An 18,490-nucleotide genomic window follows, 5' to 3' on the forward strand; every position below is an offset into this window, starting at 1 on the left:
GAAACGGATGAAATCACTTTATTTTTTTAATTTTTTTAATGTTTATTTTTGACAGAGAGAGACAGACACAGAGCATGAGTGGGGGAGGGGCAGAGAGAGAGGGAGACACAGAATCCAAAGCAGGCTCCAGGCTCTGAGCTGTCAGCACAGAGCCTAACGCGGAGCTCGAACTCACGGACTGTGAGATCATGACCTGAGCTGAAGTCGGACGCTCAACCGACTGAGCCACCCAGGCGTCCCTGAAATCACTTTAGAAAAGAACAAGGGGAAAAGAAGAAGACCTAGGATCAAGCCTTAGGAAACTTGTATTTCGTGGTCTTGTCAAGAGCCAGAGGAGGAAGAAAACCAAGAGTGTGTTGTCAACAGAAGCCAAGAAAAGAGATACTTTAGAGAGGAAAGAGTGGTGAACTCTGATACACTGCTGAAAGATTAGGTCGAGGATGAGGATAGAAAAGTGTAAATTAAAAGGCAAAGAGTTTGGAGTTTTTCTATGGTGGTTTTATGGAGGAGTTGGTGCTTGAGCTGGGTCTGTGTAGAATTCAGTAGGTGGAAATTGTGGAGGAGGTCTGTGGGACTTAGGGGGTAGAAGGGAGAATTCCACATACATGAAAAATTGAGGCCTAGAGAAAGTGCCTCGATGCTGTTACTACCCTGCTCAAAAACCTTGAGTAGACACTGAAGTTGACTTCATGGCCTAAGTCTTTTAATAGTCTATGTACTTTCTTCTTTGGTTACTCTTTGTTTTTATTGTGCTAGAGTCAGATTGTACAGTTTTGCCATTTTGTAAGTGCTTTTGCAGTATTTATCTACCATGTTTTTGCTGCTCATACTTTTTCCTTAAAATAGACTTTTCTTGCCAATTTGTTTCTTTTGTTACCAATTTATTGACATTTAATTGGCATAACAGCACTGTGTAAGTCTAAGGTAAACAGTGAAATGACTTGACTCATATTTTGAATGGATTACCTCAGTAAGTTTAGTTAACATCCATCATACAAAAAAGAGAAAGAAAAAAACATTTTTTCCTTGTGATGAGAGACTTTAAGATCTACTCTCTTAACAACTTTCAGATACACTGTACAGCAGTGTCAACTGTAGTCATCCCCAGTTTCTGTTCAGTAAAATAGTAGATTCCTTAAGACCCAGCTCAGATGCCACCTCTTCCATGAGTCCCCCATTATTTTATTCAGGAATGAGGGCAGCCTTTTTTTTTTTTTTTTTTTTTTTAAACTCCTGGGCAATTAATTTGCTCTATGTCATTGACCAATAATCATGCATAATCTTACATTCAGATTTGTGTAATAATTACTGTACCTTGGTTATTTTTAATTTACCCACTGGATTACTGTTGAGATATGGTAGTTGCGGACAGAATGGTGGGGAATGTGTACATTTTCATTGGGCCTTGAAGAATTAGGATTTGTGTGCATTAAATGCATAAACCTGGAAGAAAATACGGAATGCAGCAAAGCACCAAAATTCTTCCTTATGTACAACCACAAAAATTTTTTATTTTTAAATCCCTTTCCCCTTATCTGAATATAAACTTTGAAAAGTACTTAATCTCAAATTCTTCATTCTAATATTTTTTAAATTGTGATAAGGTTTATATAACATAATATTAACCATTTTAAGCATTTTTAAGTGTGCAGTTCAATGACATTAAGTACATTCACACTGTTGTGCAGCCATCACCATCATCCACTCTTAAATTTTGAAAGAAGGTAATTGAAAGTCAGTTAAGTCAGTTGATATAGTTCTCATCTTTTCCCTTTTATCCAGGTTACTGATAGGAATGTGGAAGTTAATCACATAAAGAATGTAAATGACTGTAAAAAAAATTGTATGTCAATAGATCTGACCCAGTCATGTGAGCAATGACAGTCTTAAGCTTTCTATCCCCATAAAGAATTTAGTTGACCAAGGTCACGATTAAACTAATTTTAATGGTGATTCCATTTTGTTATTCCATTCTTTATTTTAGTATGCTCTGTAGTCGTGTATATTTTATAAGCAATGAGCACAATTTTTTTTATCCTTATGTTGTGTGCCTTTTCCTTCATGGCACACACATACATAAAAACATATCTTTTTATTCACTTGTCTTCTATTTGCTTTAATGTAGGTCATTTGATCTTTTTCCATTCCATGCAATGGATGTGCTTGGCATCTAGTAGCTATTCAATAAATGTCAACGTTATTATCATTAGTCCATTTATTTCTCCAATATAAGTAAAGCTGCCGTGTATGGATTAATGTATATGACCCTTTTCCCCTCCTTCCATTCTCTCATCCCTACATTTTGGATTTTTTTTCTCCAAAAAGTTTATAATACCAAAGAAAAAAAAATCAAAAGTTTTGAACATGGATATTTTCAAGCATGTATTGTCAAATTACTTTTCAAAGGACTGTACCAATTTATAATGCTTCCAGTAGTTTATGAGAACATCACTTTCAGCATATCATTACAAATGTTAATGAACTTTCAGATCACAAGCCATAGCACTGTCAAATGTGGCAGTACTGTTATCTGCAAACTAATGTTATTATAAAATAAACATACCAAGTCTTACACATTTATTTATTTTTTTTAATTTTTTTTTAACCTTTATTTATTTTTGAGACAGAGAGAGACAGAGCATGAATGGGGGAGGGGCAGAGAGAGAAGGAGACAGAATCAGAAGCAGGCTCCAGGCTCTGAGCCATCAGCCTAGAGCCCGACGCGGGGCTTGAACTCACGGACCGCGAGATCGTGACCTGAGCTGAAGTCGGACGCTTAACCAACTGAGCCACCCAGGCGCCCCAAGTCTTACACATTTAAATTGGTCACCTTTATGTTCTTTATTTTATTGATTCCATTGATCAGAACATTCTTGAATCTCTTTTGAAATTGCTTTCAGAGCAATTCCAAGTAATAAGAATATTATTAAGATAAATTTATTACTATTTCTGGGCACGTGGCTCTATCCAAAATCATATATACATACGTATACACACGTGATTTTGGATAGAGCCATGTGCCCAGAAGTAGTAATAAATTTGTCTTTACACACACACACACACTTTTCCAGTCACCAAAATGAAGCATTTTCATGATTCGTGATCTAGAAGGAATGCCCAATATGATGGTTTAAACCTGTGTTTCAAGCCAGTTTTTTCTTTTGCATGAAGCAGTATAATTTGGGTAATCATGATGATAAAATACCAATTTTTTCATAGCAGAAATCTGAGGGACTCATTTAATCACATTCATGGCAGTTTCACAAAATCAGATCACTTTGTCAGGTCATTAAATCTTCATAGTATACCAACCACATCTGGTCATTTTAAATGAAGTTGTGGTAAAGAGAGGTATGATTTTAAACCAGGTTTTCTTTCTGCTCATCTATTCAAATAACTCACCAAGTAACTAATTCAATATTCTTTAATCTTAGTGTTAAGTAGTGAAATGCTGTTGAAGATGATATTAAAAACATTCTTTATAACTGTCATTTATATTATTTTTTAAAAGCTTGCTCTAAATCAAATTAATGATTGTTTTTCATACTAGTTTTTATTTTATGTGTGATTAAAAACAGGCTTCCCTGGTGGGCATTTGTTAATCTGTTTCTGACTGCCTCATGGGGTGAAAGCCCTTGATCTTCCTACTTGGTATGCATTGACCAGTTGACAGGTTCTGCTGGTTTGTATGTAGTTTCTCAAACATGCTAATGTTGCTTTCCCCAGCAGGACCTGGAGTTTTCATCCAGGGGAAAAAGGCTTTTAATAATGCAGTTCTAAATTGATGTGGGGTTACATTTCATAGTACCCATACTTACATTTACATATATTCTCTCTCCACCAAAGTCTTACCTTATCATAATCATTAGATTTGTCTCAACAAAGGAAAGGCAACAGGCAGAATGTGCACTCACATACACATGCACACATACAGTTATATACAGTAACCAGACTGAGAACAGTTATAAATAAAATAAAATCACTGCTAGACAAATGTAAAATGCAACTACGATTATGTCAGATAGAACCCTAATATAAAGGCAGAAATTGATAGCCTATAAAAATGTTCTTTATCATCTGTTCTGTAGTATTTCAAAATATAAAAAAAGAAACCTTCAAAATAGAGCAGAAAGTATAGAGTAGGTCTAGTTGTGCCATCATTTAGAACTCAGAGCAGTCATTTTAAGAGTTTAAAGGGGTCCTAAGACCAAAAAGTTTGAGAATTGCTGCTCAGGAGTTCACTTGCTGAACTTCCATTCCACAGATGTGTTTGCAGGTATTAAAGGGACAAAAGAGTAAGTACAACTTCCCTTTTTCTCTGTAGCTACCAAGGCTGCTCTAAAAGGGTAACAAGTGCAGTTTAGCACCGTGAAGGGCATGTGTAGACTGAACACTTTTCTTGTCAGAAAGCCCCCAGATTGAGGAAAAGCAGCCCCCATAACCCTTTGATTGGCTTGAACTCATGAAATATTATACCTTTACTGTCTTAAAAAGTCAGTGTTACTTTAATCCAACCTGATCTTTTCCCACTACAGGGCTACCACACACAGCGATCTTATTCTGAGAGCAACAAAACTGGGAATCTCTTACCGAGTTATTCACAATGCTTCCATAATGAATGCTGTAGGCTGCTGTGGTTTACAGGTAATGCTACGAAGATTTTTTTCTTAATGGTAGTTAGCAAAAGTGTTTTAGAAAACTACAAATTGCAGGTAGATTTTGTTATATTTCATGAATTTTAAGATGTTATTTTATGTAATACATCAATGTGTACTAAATTTTTAAATATTAAATATTTTATACTATTTCCCTAGAACTTAGATCTTTTTCCCCCTCATTGAATAGACCACTGAAATTAGCTACAGAAAGACTTTAATCTTATATCCAACTGTCACATACAAAACCAGGGAAATTTAATCTAATTAAATTGGTTCTGTATTCCTAAAGCCTTTTCACACTCTTCCAAATAACTTACTCTGCATCGCTGATGCATATTTTTCCATATGGTTATTATTTTCTGTCCCATCACGAGCATCGTGATACCGCATTTCTTAAAGGAATCTGTAAAAGAGCCAAAAGCCAATCATATTAGGCTTTTAAGCCACCTATGTAATTATCTCAGTGTATTGGTTATTTTAACCCAGCAGTCTTAGTTTTGAGGAGTTAAAAGAGTGCTCCATAACTGTTTCTGGGGTTTTCTTCTAAGCTGCTGAAGTTTGGTATCTTGTGTTCTAATGTTCACACATATATGATCTATGGCAACTGTGACTGCTCATGGCCAACAGTGGTTTTAAGACTTAATTCCTTGTTAGGACTTATTCCTATTTCAGATATATTTTAATAGAAAAAAAAACGTACATCTTAGAATCTGTGAAATGAGATATCCCCAGTGTGTCTTCCTGGAAAGCATAATTTAAAATAGATATTTACAACAAGAAGATACATTTACATTGGAACACCAGTCTGTGTCTGTTGCTTTAGAGGTGTCTTTATTTTCTGCGTTACCTAGGAAGAATATCTCAATTTAATTGACATGCTAGCCAGTCATCTCAGAAATATTGCCTTTGGTTCTGAAGAATCAGAGAAAAGATATAAATGATTCACCTTTTAGTATTCATTACTTGCACTTAGTTATTACATTTAAATTGGCAAAGAATTTTGCTCTCTTTTGTCTTCTAATAAAATGCATACTTAAAAACCTTGCCAATTCAAGGCCTTTTTGCACTTTTTTTTTAAAGTTTATTTATTTTGAAAGAGAGAGAGAGTGTTTGTGCACCTGTGCTCACGTAGGGGAGGGGGCAAGAGAGAGGGAGAGAGAATCTCAAGGAGGCCAGGCTCTATCTCGTGAACCATGAGATCATGACCTGAGCTGAGATCAAGAGTCCAATGATTGACTGAGCCAGCCAGGCGCCCCTCTTTTTTACACTTTTAAAAACCCTCTTGAACATTCCTGTGCTGGAGTAAGTGAATGGAATTTCCTGATTCATAGTCCAGTATTCTTCCTGTAGACCATGTACTTTTTAAGAACTGATGGTTGCCAGGAGAAAGGAAAAAAGAGAAGAATAAATTAATCATGTGATACACAAAGATGTGTAATAAACCTTAAGCTAATGGAGTATATATATATTTGTCATATTGGTTTTATTTTGATTTCTGGTGAGGAAAGTTACCTAGCCCCTTTCCATCATATTTTGGTCTAAATTATCATGACTTATCATTTAAAGTTTTTTGCTTCTTTCTAAACATAAAACTTTTCAAAAGATTTTTGTCTTCATCACATGCATATCTGTTATTCAGACTGGCAGGAACGAAATTAGGGTGACCCTGTTCTCCTCCTGATCCTCTAGGCTGATAGACAGGTACAGTGTTATTGTTCTCATGTCTGAAATAGGTGAAGGTATTTGAGAGAAAATTTACTGTGAGAATTGACAGTCTCCATAGAAGCCCTTAAGATCATATCCATATTACATAGATTATTTTTAACAATTCAGCTTTCTCTCAGTTTTATATAGGATTTTTCTGGGCAGCTACAAAGCATTGTTTCCCCATCTTGGTTCTATTCTCTAATCTGGGTATGAAAATGACTTACTACTTGTGTGAAAAACAGGAAGTGCCTTTTTAGGTTCTGCCTTAGGTATTTGATGAAATTTCTATGAAAGTATACTTTTTGTACCACCCAAGTTATTTATATTCTAGGAGAAAGAGGTAATTATTGATACTGTTTCTAAGTGTTCTAAGATAAAAGGCATTAAAAATACAGTCATATTCATGGCACTTTTACATTTTAAAACAAATGTATAGATACCCTGCATAATACCTAAGGTTTTCAAAGTCCCCTTCCTTATAGTAGCTGCTCTTTTTCTTCTAAGTATTTAGGGTTAGCATTTATGGGAAAAACAATAACTTAACACGAGTGGTTCTCAGACTTTAGTATTCATGAGAATTACTTAGAGGGCTTATAAAAGAGATTGCTGGCCTTCCCCTGAAATTTTCAGATATAGTAGATCTGGGGTGGGGGTGGGTGTCTAAGAATTTGCATTTCTAGCAAATTCTCAGGTGATGCTGAAGTTGCTAGTACATTTTGAGTATCACCAAACTAGACAGATAAAAACTTTCTTAGAAAGTTAATGAACTTGTGCTTTTTTTTTTTTTTAGCATGGCATAATTGAAAGAGTAGATTTCAGTTCTCAGAAATATGTTTGCTAAATGTAGAATGTTAACAGGTTACCTTGCCATGCCATCTTGCTCAATTTTTTAAAAGGGAAGTGGGCACCACTTTCGAAAGAGATTCTGTCATCTCTGTGAAAGCTTTCCCATGAGTTCAAAAACAGCCATCAAGTTATTGAACAGAAGTACTGTTTTGGGTAATGTGACAGACCTGAATAGTATATGTTTTACAACGTTTTTACCTTAGGTTAAAGAGTAGCAGTATGGAATTCCTAACCTGGAAATAATGGGCACAGATTTTTTTAAGCCTATCAGTTTGTTAACCCCTTTTGAACCTATCTTATCATTGTTTTCTAAAGCAGCATAGAGAGCTCAGAATCAACTACTGAGTATTTTTCATCAACTTTGTAGTTTATTAACTAGACTCTTGATTATCAGTATTTTTTTTTCAATGTTTATTTATTTTTGAGAGACAGAGCATGAGTAGGGAAGGGGCAGAGAGAGGGGGAGACACAGAATTCAAAGCAGGCTCCAGGCTCTGAGCTGTCAGCACAGAGTCCAGCGTGGGGCCCAAACCCATGAACCGCGAGATCATGACCTGGGCCAAAGTCGGACACCCAACTGACTGAGCCACCCAGGCGCCCCTTGATTATCAGTATTAATGAAGGTAAGTAGGTGTGTAGACTAACACTTCAAAACACACAAAACCAGTTGATACACATTCTATTATAGGCATGCCATAAAATAGTTTTTTTTATTGCAAACCCCATATTCCTATGAAAATGTTTCTTGTTAAAGGGAATGTGTAGTAAAGGCTACCAAGTTAGACATCATTAAGAGGTTTAGTGATCCATTTATTCAACAAATATTGTTTGCCTATTTATTATTTGCTTGCCTTGGATACGCTGATAAACCTGTCTAACAAGGTCTCTGCTTTCAAAGAGCTTACATTCTAGTAGGAAGGAGAGGCAATAACAACCATAAAATAAACATCAGGTAGTGAGAAGTATAAGAAATTCAAGTAGACTGATATATGTTAGAGATTTGGCTGGGTCTCTGTTGTAATTGGGTGGTCAAAGGAGGCATCTCTAAAGTGGTGTTACTTAAGATTAGATATGAATCAAGAAAGAATGAACATATTCCAGTCAAAGGGAATGGTTTGTGCAAAGACTCTAAAGTGGAAATGACCTTGGCTCATTGAAGGAACCAAAGAAGGGCTTATTGGAGAGTAGCAGGCTGGAGAAAAGTGGTCTGAGGTCAGATAGGTAGATAGGGTTGGATCACTAGGCTCTCTAATCCAACATCAGCCATTTGGATTTTATTTGTAGTGAATTGATCATGTAGCAGAGTGTGATTAGGTTTAATTTACTTCAGACTCTGAAGTCTTTCCTTTTGTCTTGTGAAGAATTAGTAGTCCTGGCATAGATATTAATTACATGTATGTTAAGTGAAAGAAGTTTGACACAGAAGACTATATATTGTAGGATTTTGTTTATATGAAATGTCCAGAAAAGGCAAATCTGTAAGATAGAAAGTAGTTAGTGGTTGGCTGGGGTTGAGAACAGGTATTACTTATAAATGGACATATGGAATCTGATTGAAGTGATAAAATTTTCTAAAACTACATGTGGTTGCACAATTCGGTAAGTTTACTAAAAATTGAATGTACATTTGTAATGGGTGAATGTTACAGTATGTGCATTATGTATCAATAAAGTAGTTTAAAAAATGAATGATAAGAGGTTTGCTAAATGAACAGTAAGGCAGATACCTTCCCAACACAGGGAACTATACAGTTAAAGAGAGTCATGAAGCACTTTGGAATCTTCGAGGTATTATAGAAATACACAGACACCAATGAATACATACATATGTACCACAGAAACCTTGGTTACCTAGAGATTAATTAACACAAGACTGAGAATATATATGTTGGGTAAAAACTGACTATATATTGAGTAGAACTGGTAAAGAAAAAGTAATAATAGAAAAGGTTGAGTTTAATTGCAGATTAAAAGTTCTTGGTTTTACTTTTGCTCAGGCAGTAATTAAGGAGTCCTCTAACTTCTCTGGATCTCAGGTTTCCTAACTGTAAGGGGATGTGGGGACAGGGAGGAACACTGGACATGATCAATGGTTTTCAAAGTGTACCAGGATTTATGAAGCTGCTTCAGCAATTCTGCAGAAATTGAAGTACTTGAGACCAAATAGCAATGAATAAATCCCCAGGGAGCCTTGATCTTTAACCCTATTGATGTTTTATTTAAGAATTTATTTGGAAAAAAAGACTTGGCACTAAAAAGTATGGAGAATACTAACTGAGATCAATTCTAATGTCCTCTAGATTTAGAAGCCAAAAAACCTGGCCTGTTTTCTAACTTCAGGCAAAGGTTACCTTAACCAAGATACATTAGATGCTCAGATTTTCATTGAGTAAATCTTAGGTTTTTTCCCAATTCAAATACTAGTTATAAACATATAAACTTTAAAATCATGTTATTTGAAATTCCTAAGTAACAAATATTTCTAACACTTGTGAAATTTGTATTTTGAGGATTTTTCTAATCAAAGGAAAATCCATTTATTTGTGTAGAGCCAGGCAAGTTGGTTGTATTTAGGCATTCCTGAATGAAATATCAGGGATTTTTCTCACTACAGAGACGGCAAGAACAGAGTCCTTTTCTTGAATTCTTAAGGTTAAACATTTGGCACCTTTGTCATGCAGAACCAAAATTGTTTTCATTTACCATTGTCTTTGCTTTAGAAAAAACTGTTTTTAAAAAATATTTTTATTTTTCTTGATGATAAGTGACATATATACTCACAGAAAATTAGGAGAATATAGTAAGTATAAGGAAGAAAATATAAGCATCTGAAGTCCCACTACCTGGAAGTAACCATAGTTAGTTACTAGTTTGGTATATTTCCTTTCAGTCTTTTTTTTTTTTTTAATGTTTATTTATTTTGAGAGAGAGAGAGAGAGAGAGAGCAGGGGAGGGGCAGAGAGAGTGGGAGACAGAGAATCCCAAGCAGGCTCCATCCACCCTATCAGCACAGAGTCCTATACGGGACTTGATCACATGAATCGTAAGATCATGACCTGAGCCGAAATCGAGAGTCAGACGCTTAACCAGCTGAGCCACCCAGGCGCCCCTCTTTCAGTCTTTTTATTCAATTCTTACCTGGATACATTGGCCTGAAGATGACAGGCCAAAGAAAGAAGAAATTACAAATTCTGGCACACTTTCTTTATGTGGTATTTATCATTTCTTGTTAGTCATTTGTGTGATAGAATGAATCTTTTTTTAAAAATTTGGTGACTAAAATGGTTTTGAGACATTTTAAAGGACAGATAAATGAGACAGTTCAGTGAAACCAGGTAGCAATGATTTCTGCATAAAAACTGCATTATCAGTTGCAGCTGACTTCAGGGAAAAGATTGTATAATTTTCTCATCATTACGAAATGCTTCCACTTTCTCTGGCTGTTGCATGAGTGACCTTGATTATTGCCATATGTTCCTCTGTTTATATAATACATTTCTACTTTGGAAAATATGTATATTACTTTTAAAAAGTAACAACTCATTTCCTTCCTTTTTTTCATAGCACAAGACTCATTGTGATAATCAGCATTGTTTTGACCTTGTAGTAGTTCTTACTGTTAGTTTTCAAAAGCATTGAATTGATTTCATTGTTGTCCAGGGACTAATGTAGAAATGATAAAGTCTAACCTTGTACAGTGAACACTAAACTAGGTAATAAGGGGATCCACACTCTACACTGCCATGTAACCTTAGAAGAACGCATCTGAGGAAGCTTCCTGTTCTTTTAGTCACTTTGGAATTATTTTGACCACCTGCGGAATCATGGGCATATTAAAAATGTTTTTCTTTCCATTTCCACTGGAACTGTTTTTAGTCAATATTTTAATAGCCATCTTCTCTCCCACTTAATAGTTTTATTTTTAAATTGCAGATATGATTGTACCATTCTTCTACTTGCACAATCCTGATACATCGTCATCCCATACAGAATATTCAGTTACTTTATGTGTTTACGTGTTGGGCACATAAACTTCCTGATTTACTCATCTTCACATCTCCCTTTGTGCTTTATCACAGTGCCAAAACATATAATCAATATGCAACAAATATTTGCTGAGTTGAATTGCTTATTTATTTACTTATCCTTCCCACCCCAGCCCAAGTTGGTCTATTTTTGGAATTATGTACTTTAAATTAAAATTCTTTCGTTTAATTCATATGTGGATTCTCTCATTTATGTGTGATAACATAAATTTTATAGCTCTTTGGTCTTCAACTTTATGTATCTTGTATACAGTGGGCATGTGCATAATTTTTCTTAGTGTCAGCAAAATCAGTGTTACATAAATGTTAAGCAAAACGCATGTGGAGATTAAAAAAAACAACTCCAAGACCAATATTCTGTATAGAAAACTAGTAACTCTTGATTATGTGGTTTGTGGTGTGTTTTTTGACATCTTTGCTGGCTCAGCTTTCTTTTACCTCACAGATTTAAGTGATCTGATTTAGGATTCATGTTTATATATGAAAGATACATGTGGGGCTTCACAGAGTTGTTATTAAAAAAAATTTTTTTTAATGTTTATTTTATTTTTGAGAGAGAGAGAGAGAGAGAGAGAGTGAGTGCACAAGCGGGGGAAGGGCAGAGAGAGAGGGAGACACAGAATCCGAAGCAGGCTCCAGGTTCCGAGCTGTCAGAACAGAGCCCGACACGGGGCTTGAACTCACAAACCGCGAGATCATGACCTGAGCCGAAGTCGGCGCTTAACCAACTGAGCCACCCAGGTGCCCCACAGAGTTCTTAATAGCAAGTTAAATTTTCTGATTTTTCTGTATGTTGAGAAGATATTTTTTAACTTAGAAAATCACAAACTATTTTTTTGTTTGTTTATTTTGAGGCAGGGGGCAGAAAGAGGGAAAGAGAATCCCAGGCAGGCTTGCACTGTCAGCACAGAGCCCAACATGAGGCTAGATTCCATGACCATGGGATCGCGACCTGAGGCAAGAGTCGGACAGTCAACCGACTGAGCCACGCAGGCACCCCAGTCACAAACTGTTTTTTATTTGAATGTAGAATGACAAAAGTATTAAATCCTAATTATAAAAATGGATTTTACAAAGCATTCTGTGCTTCTGAAAGGAAGGAAACATTGGTGGCAGTGCGATGAGTTAGAAGATTATTAAGGTCATTCAGGCAAGTGGCATTAAGGACTCAAACTAAGGTAGTGATAAAAGAAATGAAGTCAGTTCTAGGTATATTATGGAGCTGGCATTGACAGGAATTGGCACATGGTAAAGCTGTCGGGAATTAAGAGATACTTGTTAGAGGCAAGTCGGGCAATAGCTATTTCTAGATAATTGCTTAATGCCATGCTAAATATTGCCCAACAGTTCCCACCTCTGTTAAGTTGTTCCTACCATCTTGTTCTTCCCCCAAGATCAAGTTCCCCCATCTTTTCCACCCTTTAAGGTCCAGCCTATATCCTGTCTTCAGGAGTTGTCTTCAGGTGCTTTCCAAGTGGGAGTAATGCTGAACTCCTTCAGTACTGTCTATGTCTCATTTTTTAGAATTATTATTTACTACCTAATATTGATCTTTCTTATGCATCTTCTTGCTTTAACTAGATATTGCTTTATATGTTAATTAGATCATTTTGAGTTTTTATCTTCAACAGATAAAAACACGATCCAATATCAAGTTGGATAAATTGCTTTCTTTATAACTTGCTTCAGATTAAAACAAACAAGCAAAAAGACTTGTGTTTATCTACTGTTCTTAGAAAACAGCTCTTTTTATGGTCTCTAAATTTAGATTTGCATCAATACTGTTTTGGGGGAAAATGATCACAGTACAAAGGCTAACATGTATAAGACAGTGCTTAGACTTCTGCAGCCTCAGTTCTTGACACTGTTTTACTCCAGTTTCTTTTATGGTTTACTGGCAAGTCCTTGGATTGTGAAACATGGCACTGATCTTTCTGTTCTTTGAGGGACTGACATCTTAAATGGTGAAACTCTTTGCATAATGTTCCAGAACTCATTGAAGAAGTTTGCAGCACAACCATGGGAATGGTTACAGTCTATAAATCAGGGTCCTAGAAAGCAGTGCTTATGTGAGGCTTTCTTTTAATCCCCCAAATTAGACAATTCCAAGAAGCTTTTCTACAGCATGCTGCAGCTAGTGTTTATATGTGACTAGCATCTCAATTCTCTCAGAAATCATCTATCCCTTTCTTTCTGAATGAAGAATTTACCTTCATGAGTATATTTCCATGATTCTTAAAATATTGAAGGCCCATTTAGAGTGTTTATATATGGTTGCATACGTAATTTTCTTTAACCTCAATAGTTTTATTTTTTACAGAGTAATAGCAATATTTCAAAGTCTGATCAGAGATGCCAAAAATCCCTTTTAGAATGTAAACTGTTGAACTTATCAGAGCTAAATCATAAACTTACTTTCAGATATTTGGTAATATTTTTGAGCTCATTCCAGTAAAGAAAGCAGTTGGATTATAGCAAGACACAGCATTTTAGACCATTTTTATATCATCATTATAAACATATTATTATATCATCAAATCCCTAACATTTATTGTTTTTACTGTGTGCAATGTATTAGGCATTCTACACACTTTATGTCATTTAATCCTTTAACAAATCACATTATTAGGTTTATAGTTATGCGCATTTTCCCGGGGAGTTTCTCTTGAAAGTCAGGAAGGTTATTTGTCCACGGTGGCCCATCTATTAATGTTTATTTATTTTTGAGAGAGACAGAGACAGAATGTGAGTGGGTTAGGGGCAGAGAGAGAGGGAGACACAGAATCGGAAGCAGGCTCCAGGCTCTGAGCTGTCAGCACAGAGCCCGACGCGGGGCTCGAACTCATGAGCCATGAGATCATGACCTGAGCCAAAGTCAGACGCTCAACCGACTGAGCCACCCAGGCACCCCATGGTGGCCCATCTATTAAGAACCAGCACTGTGACTTCAGAGCTCTTGCCTGCTCTGTGAGGTATATGCAAGACTGCATTCTCCATGAGGGCCAGAGCTCGGATTGGCTTCTCACTTTATACCTGTGCATAGCATAATGTGTGGCACATAGTGGATGATCTAGAATAAATATCTTTTAGATAAATTTGCCTCTCATAGAACAATAACAGTAGCAGAACCCCCACCCCCAGCCCCACCCCAGCAGGGCTAGGCCTATCTCTTGCAGCTTGGGTGAATGTATTCCAGGAATCCCACATTGGAACACATTGGAACTCATCAGCTGGATGCATTTTTCACAGAGAAACATTATATACGTGGCAAGAAGATTCATGACTCTGAATTCCTGCAGTTACATGGCTCTTGCTATACTGATCTGAGAATTTGCCAGGGGATGGCATGGCTTCCATAGATCTTTTTTAGACAGTTTGCAAGTGGACTTTGAGAATAAAGCTCATTGGTAGGTGAGTTGGAAGTTGTGGCCGTGTGAGGAACCTGATGAGCTTTCCCTTAAGAACTCAAAGTCACCATTAAGAGTGTCAGTTACAGGTTTTAGGCCTCAGTGTACAAAAAGTGAGAAAATTTGAGCTTTCCTGGGGTGGAGGGATAGAGGGCCTTGAATGCTCCAGCTTTTCTGTTTCTGTTCTTTCTGCCTCCCCCTTAACCTCTTGCAGCAGCTTCTGAAAACTGATTGGAGAAGCCTCAGGATGATAATCCCTTCTGCAGACCAGCTCTTCATTTGAAAAATGAAAAACCTTGGGCTTAGAAAAGTTCAGTACTGTCCTGTGCACAGTTTGTGGCAGAGGACTAGACTTGATTTCCTGTGTCTAGTGCTTTCCAGCTCTTATAAATTGTTTCAAGCACTGTTTCAATTGAATAATTAAATCTTTACCTAACAACTTTAGTTTTATGTTTTACCATGTATTAAGTCTTTGAATTTAATTGTCCTTTGCACAGTGACTAGATAAGAACTAATATTAGCATATTACTTCACAGTTTGAATAACTTTTTACATGTTTACAACCCCATGAATAGGAAAGACAGTATGTTTTTACTATCCCTATTTTAGAGATTTAGAAGGAACAATGTCACACAGCTACCAAGTTGCAGAACTAGGGTTCAGAACTGAGTTTTCTTAGCATAAGATGTGGAGTTGGGCTCACTTCAGTGAGCTGTGCAGCCAGACTGGAAGCACACTGGAACAAAGCAAGCCTCTTGGTTGTATGATGGCCAAGTGGGGTGGGTAGGCCACTTGGGAAAGGAGGAGGTTTGGGCAAACCTTCATTGAATTCTATAGTGAGGAATCAAATCGTGGGTAAAGTAAGGGGGTAGGGTTTAAGAAATAGCTGCAGCGAATATAGTGTCTGAGTTGTCCTGAGCTGCCATGGTGGAAAGGAGCATTTCTTGGACCTGTTTGAGTCTTTTTCATTACTCACTAGCTGTGAGACCCTGGGCAGATGAGCTTGATGTTTCTGAGCCTTGGTGGTCTGTAGTGTGAGGATAATAAAATTAACCTAGTGAACAGTCCCTGCTCTGACTGCTCAAAAGTCTTTGTTTATTTCCTTCTGGGTTCTGTTTCAGTATTTTTAGCAACTACATAGCTAAATCGTGAACTGGTTACATATGTTGCTATACTGAATGCTGAAATACTAGGAGCACTACTGTAAAGGGCATCAGAGAGACACCAGCTGCTGTGGACCAAAGAGAACGTGTATTTTGTAAGAGATTTGATCCCCCACTCATCTCAAGTCTGGGTCTCACTTTATGTTTTGGTTGTTAACTTTGAAAGAGTAAGCAGTGAATTGTTCTATCATTAATTAATGTTTTTACTTTTTCTAGTTGTATAAGTTTGGAGAGACGGTTTCTATTGTTTTTTGGACAGACACTTGGAGACCAGAAAGCTTCTTTGACAAAGTAAAGAAGAACAGACAAAACGGCATGCACACGTTATGCTTACTAGGTGAGGGCTTTGGAGTTTCCTTAAAGTCACAATATGGAGTCATCGTATTATTCTCATTTTGATTTTGTGTTCAGGTAAAGCTGTTCTGTGCATAACTAGCTAGAGGTTAAGGAACGACCTGGTCTAGCTGCTCTGTGTGCCACATACTTCTCTTACTCTCAGGGAGATAACGCATTTTCTGCTCCAAATACCACCTGGCTATTCCCTTGTGTATACCATAATTCGTGCTACTCCCTTCTTATGCCCTCATGAATCCACTCCAGCATTCTATTATCTTACCCGTTTATCCATCAAAACCCTGTTCTTGTCAGTTTACTGCAATTCAGCAGACCTGTATTAAGCATTTATTCTTACCAAGTGCCATCCTTTGTCTTCCTAGAGATGTTTTTTGAATACCACAGTATTGATATCAGAATCACAGAATTACAGATCTGAGAGAGACTCTGAAGATCATGTTATTGAAGCCCATTTTACAGATGAAGTTGAGGCCCAGAGATATTTAATCATTTTCCCACTGTGTCACCCAGTTTATCAGTGGTGGAATTGGTAGAATCCAGATAACCTGTCATTCACAGCTTTTTACTATATCATGCTGCACTTTATGCCCATTGTAGAGTTAGGGTTTTTTGGAATACTAAGGAAGTATTAGACATGCGTCCTGCCCTCAGGGTTTTGAAATTTAGTTGCTATGTACACAAAAGTTTAAAGAACAATTAAGTTCTGTTGTATGAAGAGGCAGGAAGGACAAACCAGAACTTTGGCTCTCGATTTCTCTTTCTAAGAGCTTCCCCCTTTTCTTGGCTTTCCTGGGAAAAGACAAACAAGGCTAAACAATATATCTTCCTTGCTCCATTAACAAAAACAGGAACAAGGTGTGAAGTATAAGATATGATTTCAAATCCTCAAACCGTACATCTCATCATTTAATCATCTGGAATGCTCATCATTTAAATTAGTATATATTTATTGAATGCCTGCTGTGGTCCAGACCCTGTAGGGATTAGTGAGAATATACCATGTTAGGATACTACAGAGAATTTAAAATTTACTTGAAAAGACCAGATGTATATGATGTAATTAAAGATTAACAAAATATAGTAATAACTATATAGATATTTCAAAGAACAAAGAGCTTTTGAGGGGAAGTTAACATAGGCTTTATGAAGGAGTTGGGACTTATGTTACTTCAGGGGTAGTTTAAGATAGGCTGGTGTGTGGGTAATAGTAGAGCCACATGAGTAAATTGATTCAGTAGACTTTTATGGAATATCTGTTGGGTACTTTGCATTATGCAGGGTGCTGGCACTAAGGTGAAAAGGAGATGCTTACCTTTAGCAAGTAGAAGTAGAAAGGAATAATTCTGGCCTGTGTGAAGGCAAGGGAGAAGTAGTAAGACTGGTCTGGCTTGATATTAAATACTTCATAATGTAGTCTTATGTTCGATCAAAAAGCATTTGCCTGTAAAAATTCTCCCCAGCCCTCTTCATACTTAAAACCAGGTTCTATAGAGCAGATCATTTAAAAAGTTAAAATACTAAAAACTCACAACATTTCAGAACCTCAAGGTGAATGAACTAAATGAATGTGTTGAATTTTTAAAAATCTTGCAGGTACCATATAAAGGAAGTCTACGTCTGTTAATTGTATTGCAGGCCATTTTCAATAACTGATATTGCATTTTTTCTTATATGTGCTAGACAAATGGAAAAATTAAATAATGGTATTTCGAACCTGAAAGGTACATTCACCACCGGTTCCAAGAACATTTACAAATACTTACAAGGGCTTAACCTCTGCTGTATTTTCCTAGGAAACTCTTTAGTCTCCTTCATAAGAAAAACTTTGATAATCACTTAGGAAAGCTGTAGAAATCCAACAAAAAGACCCTTCAGTTGCAGTGTATTTATTTTTGCAAAAGCAGACTTTGGCTGAACCATTTGTTTTTAGCATGTAGAACAGGAAGCAGCTGTTGCTCTTGCTGTTGTATACTGAGTTCCTGTGAGGATGTGGAGTGATTGTGCTTTTTTACCTTTTACCAAACTGTTTGGCTGAGCATCAGTGATTAAGAAGTAAAAGGAATCAAGGATTTGTGACACTTGCATTTCAAGCTTCATGAGAGCAGAGATTATGTGTGTTCTGGCCTCTGTGGTAGCCCCATACCTGGCAGTCAGTGCTTGGGAAAGCGCTGTTTATGAATATTGGGTATTAAAGGGTTTATTTATAAGTTATTAGACATGTCTTAACCATTCACAAGAGAGCAAAGGTTTCTTTTCAAAATGTGGTGAAAGTTTTCTTCTGTTACATTACATGCATTAGAGCTTACGTT

The 18,490-nt window shown here is 36.6% G+C and overlaps 1 protein-coding gene across 5 annotated transcripts in view; it reads left to right on the forward strand.

The window, feature by feature from the left end:
* Positions 1-18,490, forward strand: part of DPH5 (diphthamide biosynthesis 5) — a 52,561-nt gene that overhangs the window by 12,042 nt on the left and 22,029 nt on the right. For all 5 annotated transcript variants that reach the window (XM_049616709.1, XM_049616711.1, XM_049616710.1 and 2 more), the window contains 2 exons: positions 4,536-4,644; positions 16,044-16,164. In XM_049616709.1, the coding sequence (XP_049472666.1) occupies positions 4,536-4,644; positions 16,044-16,164 (230 nt within the window). The remainder of the gene's footprint in view (positions 1-4,535; positions 4,645-16,043; positions 16,165-18,490) is intronic.

Source organism: Panthera uncia (assembly GCF_023721935.1).
Source record: "Panthera uncia isolate 11264 chromosome C1 unlocalized genomic scaffold, Puncia_PCG_1.0 HiC_scaffold_4, whole genome shotgun sequence".
Classification (NCBI taxonomy): Eukaryota; Metazoa; Chordata; class Mammalia; order Carnivora; family Felidae; genus Panthera; species Panthera uncia.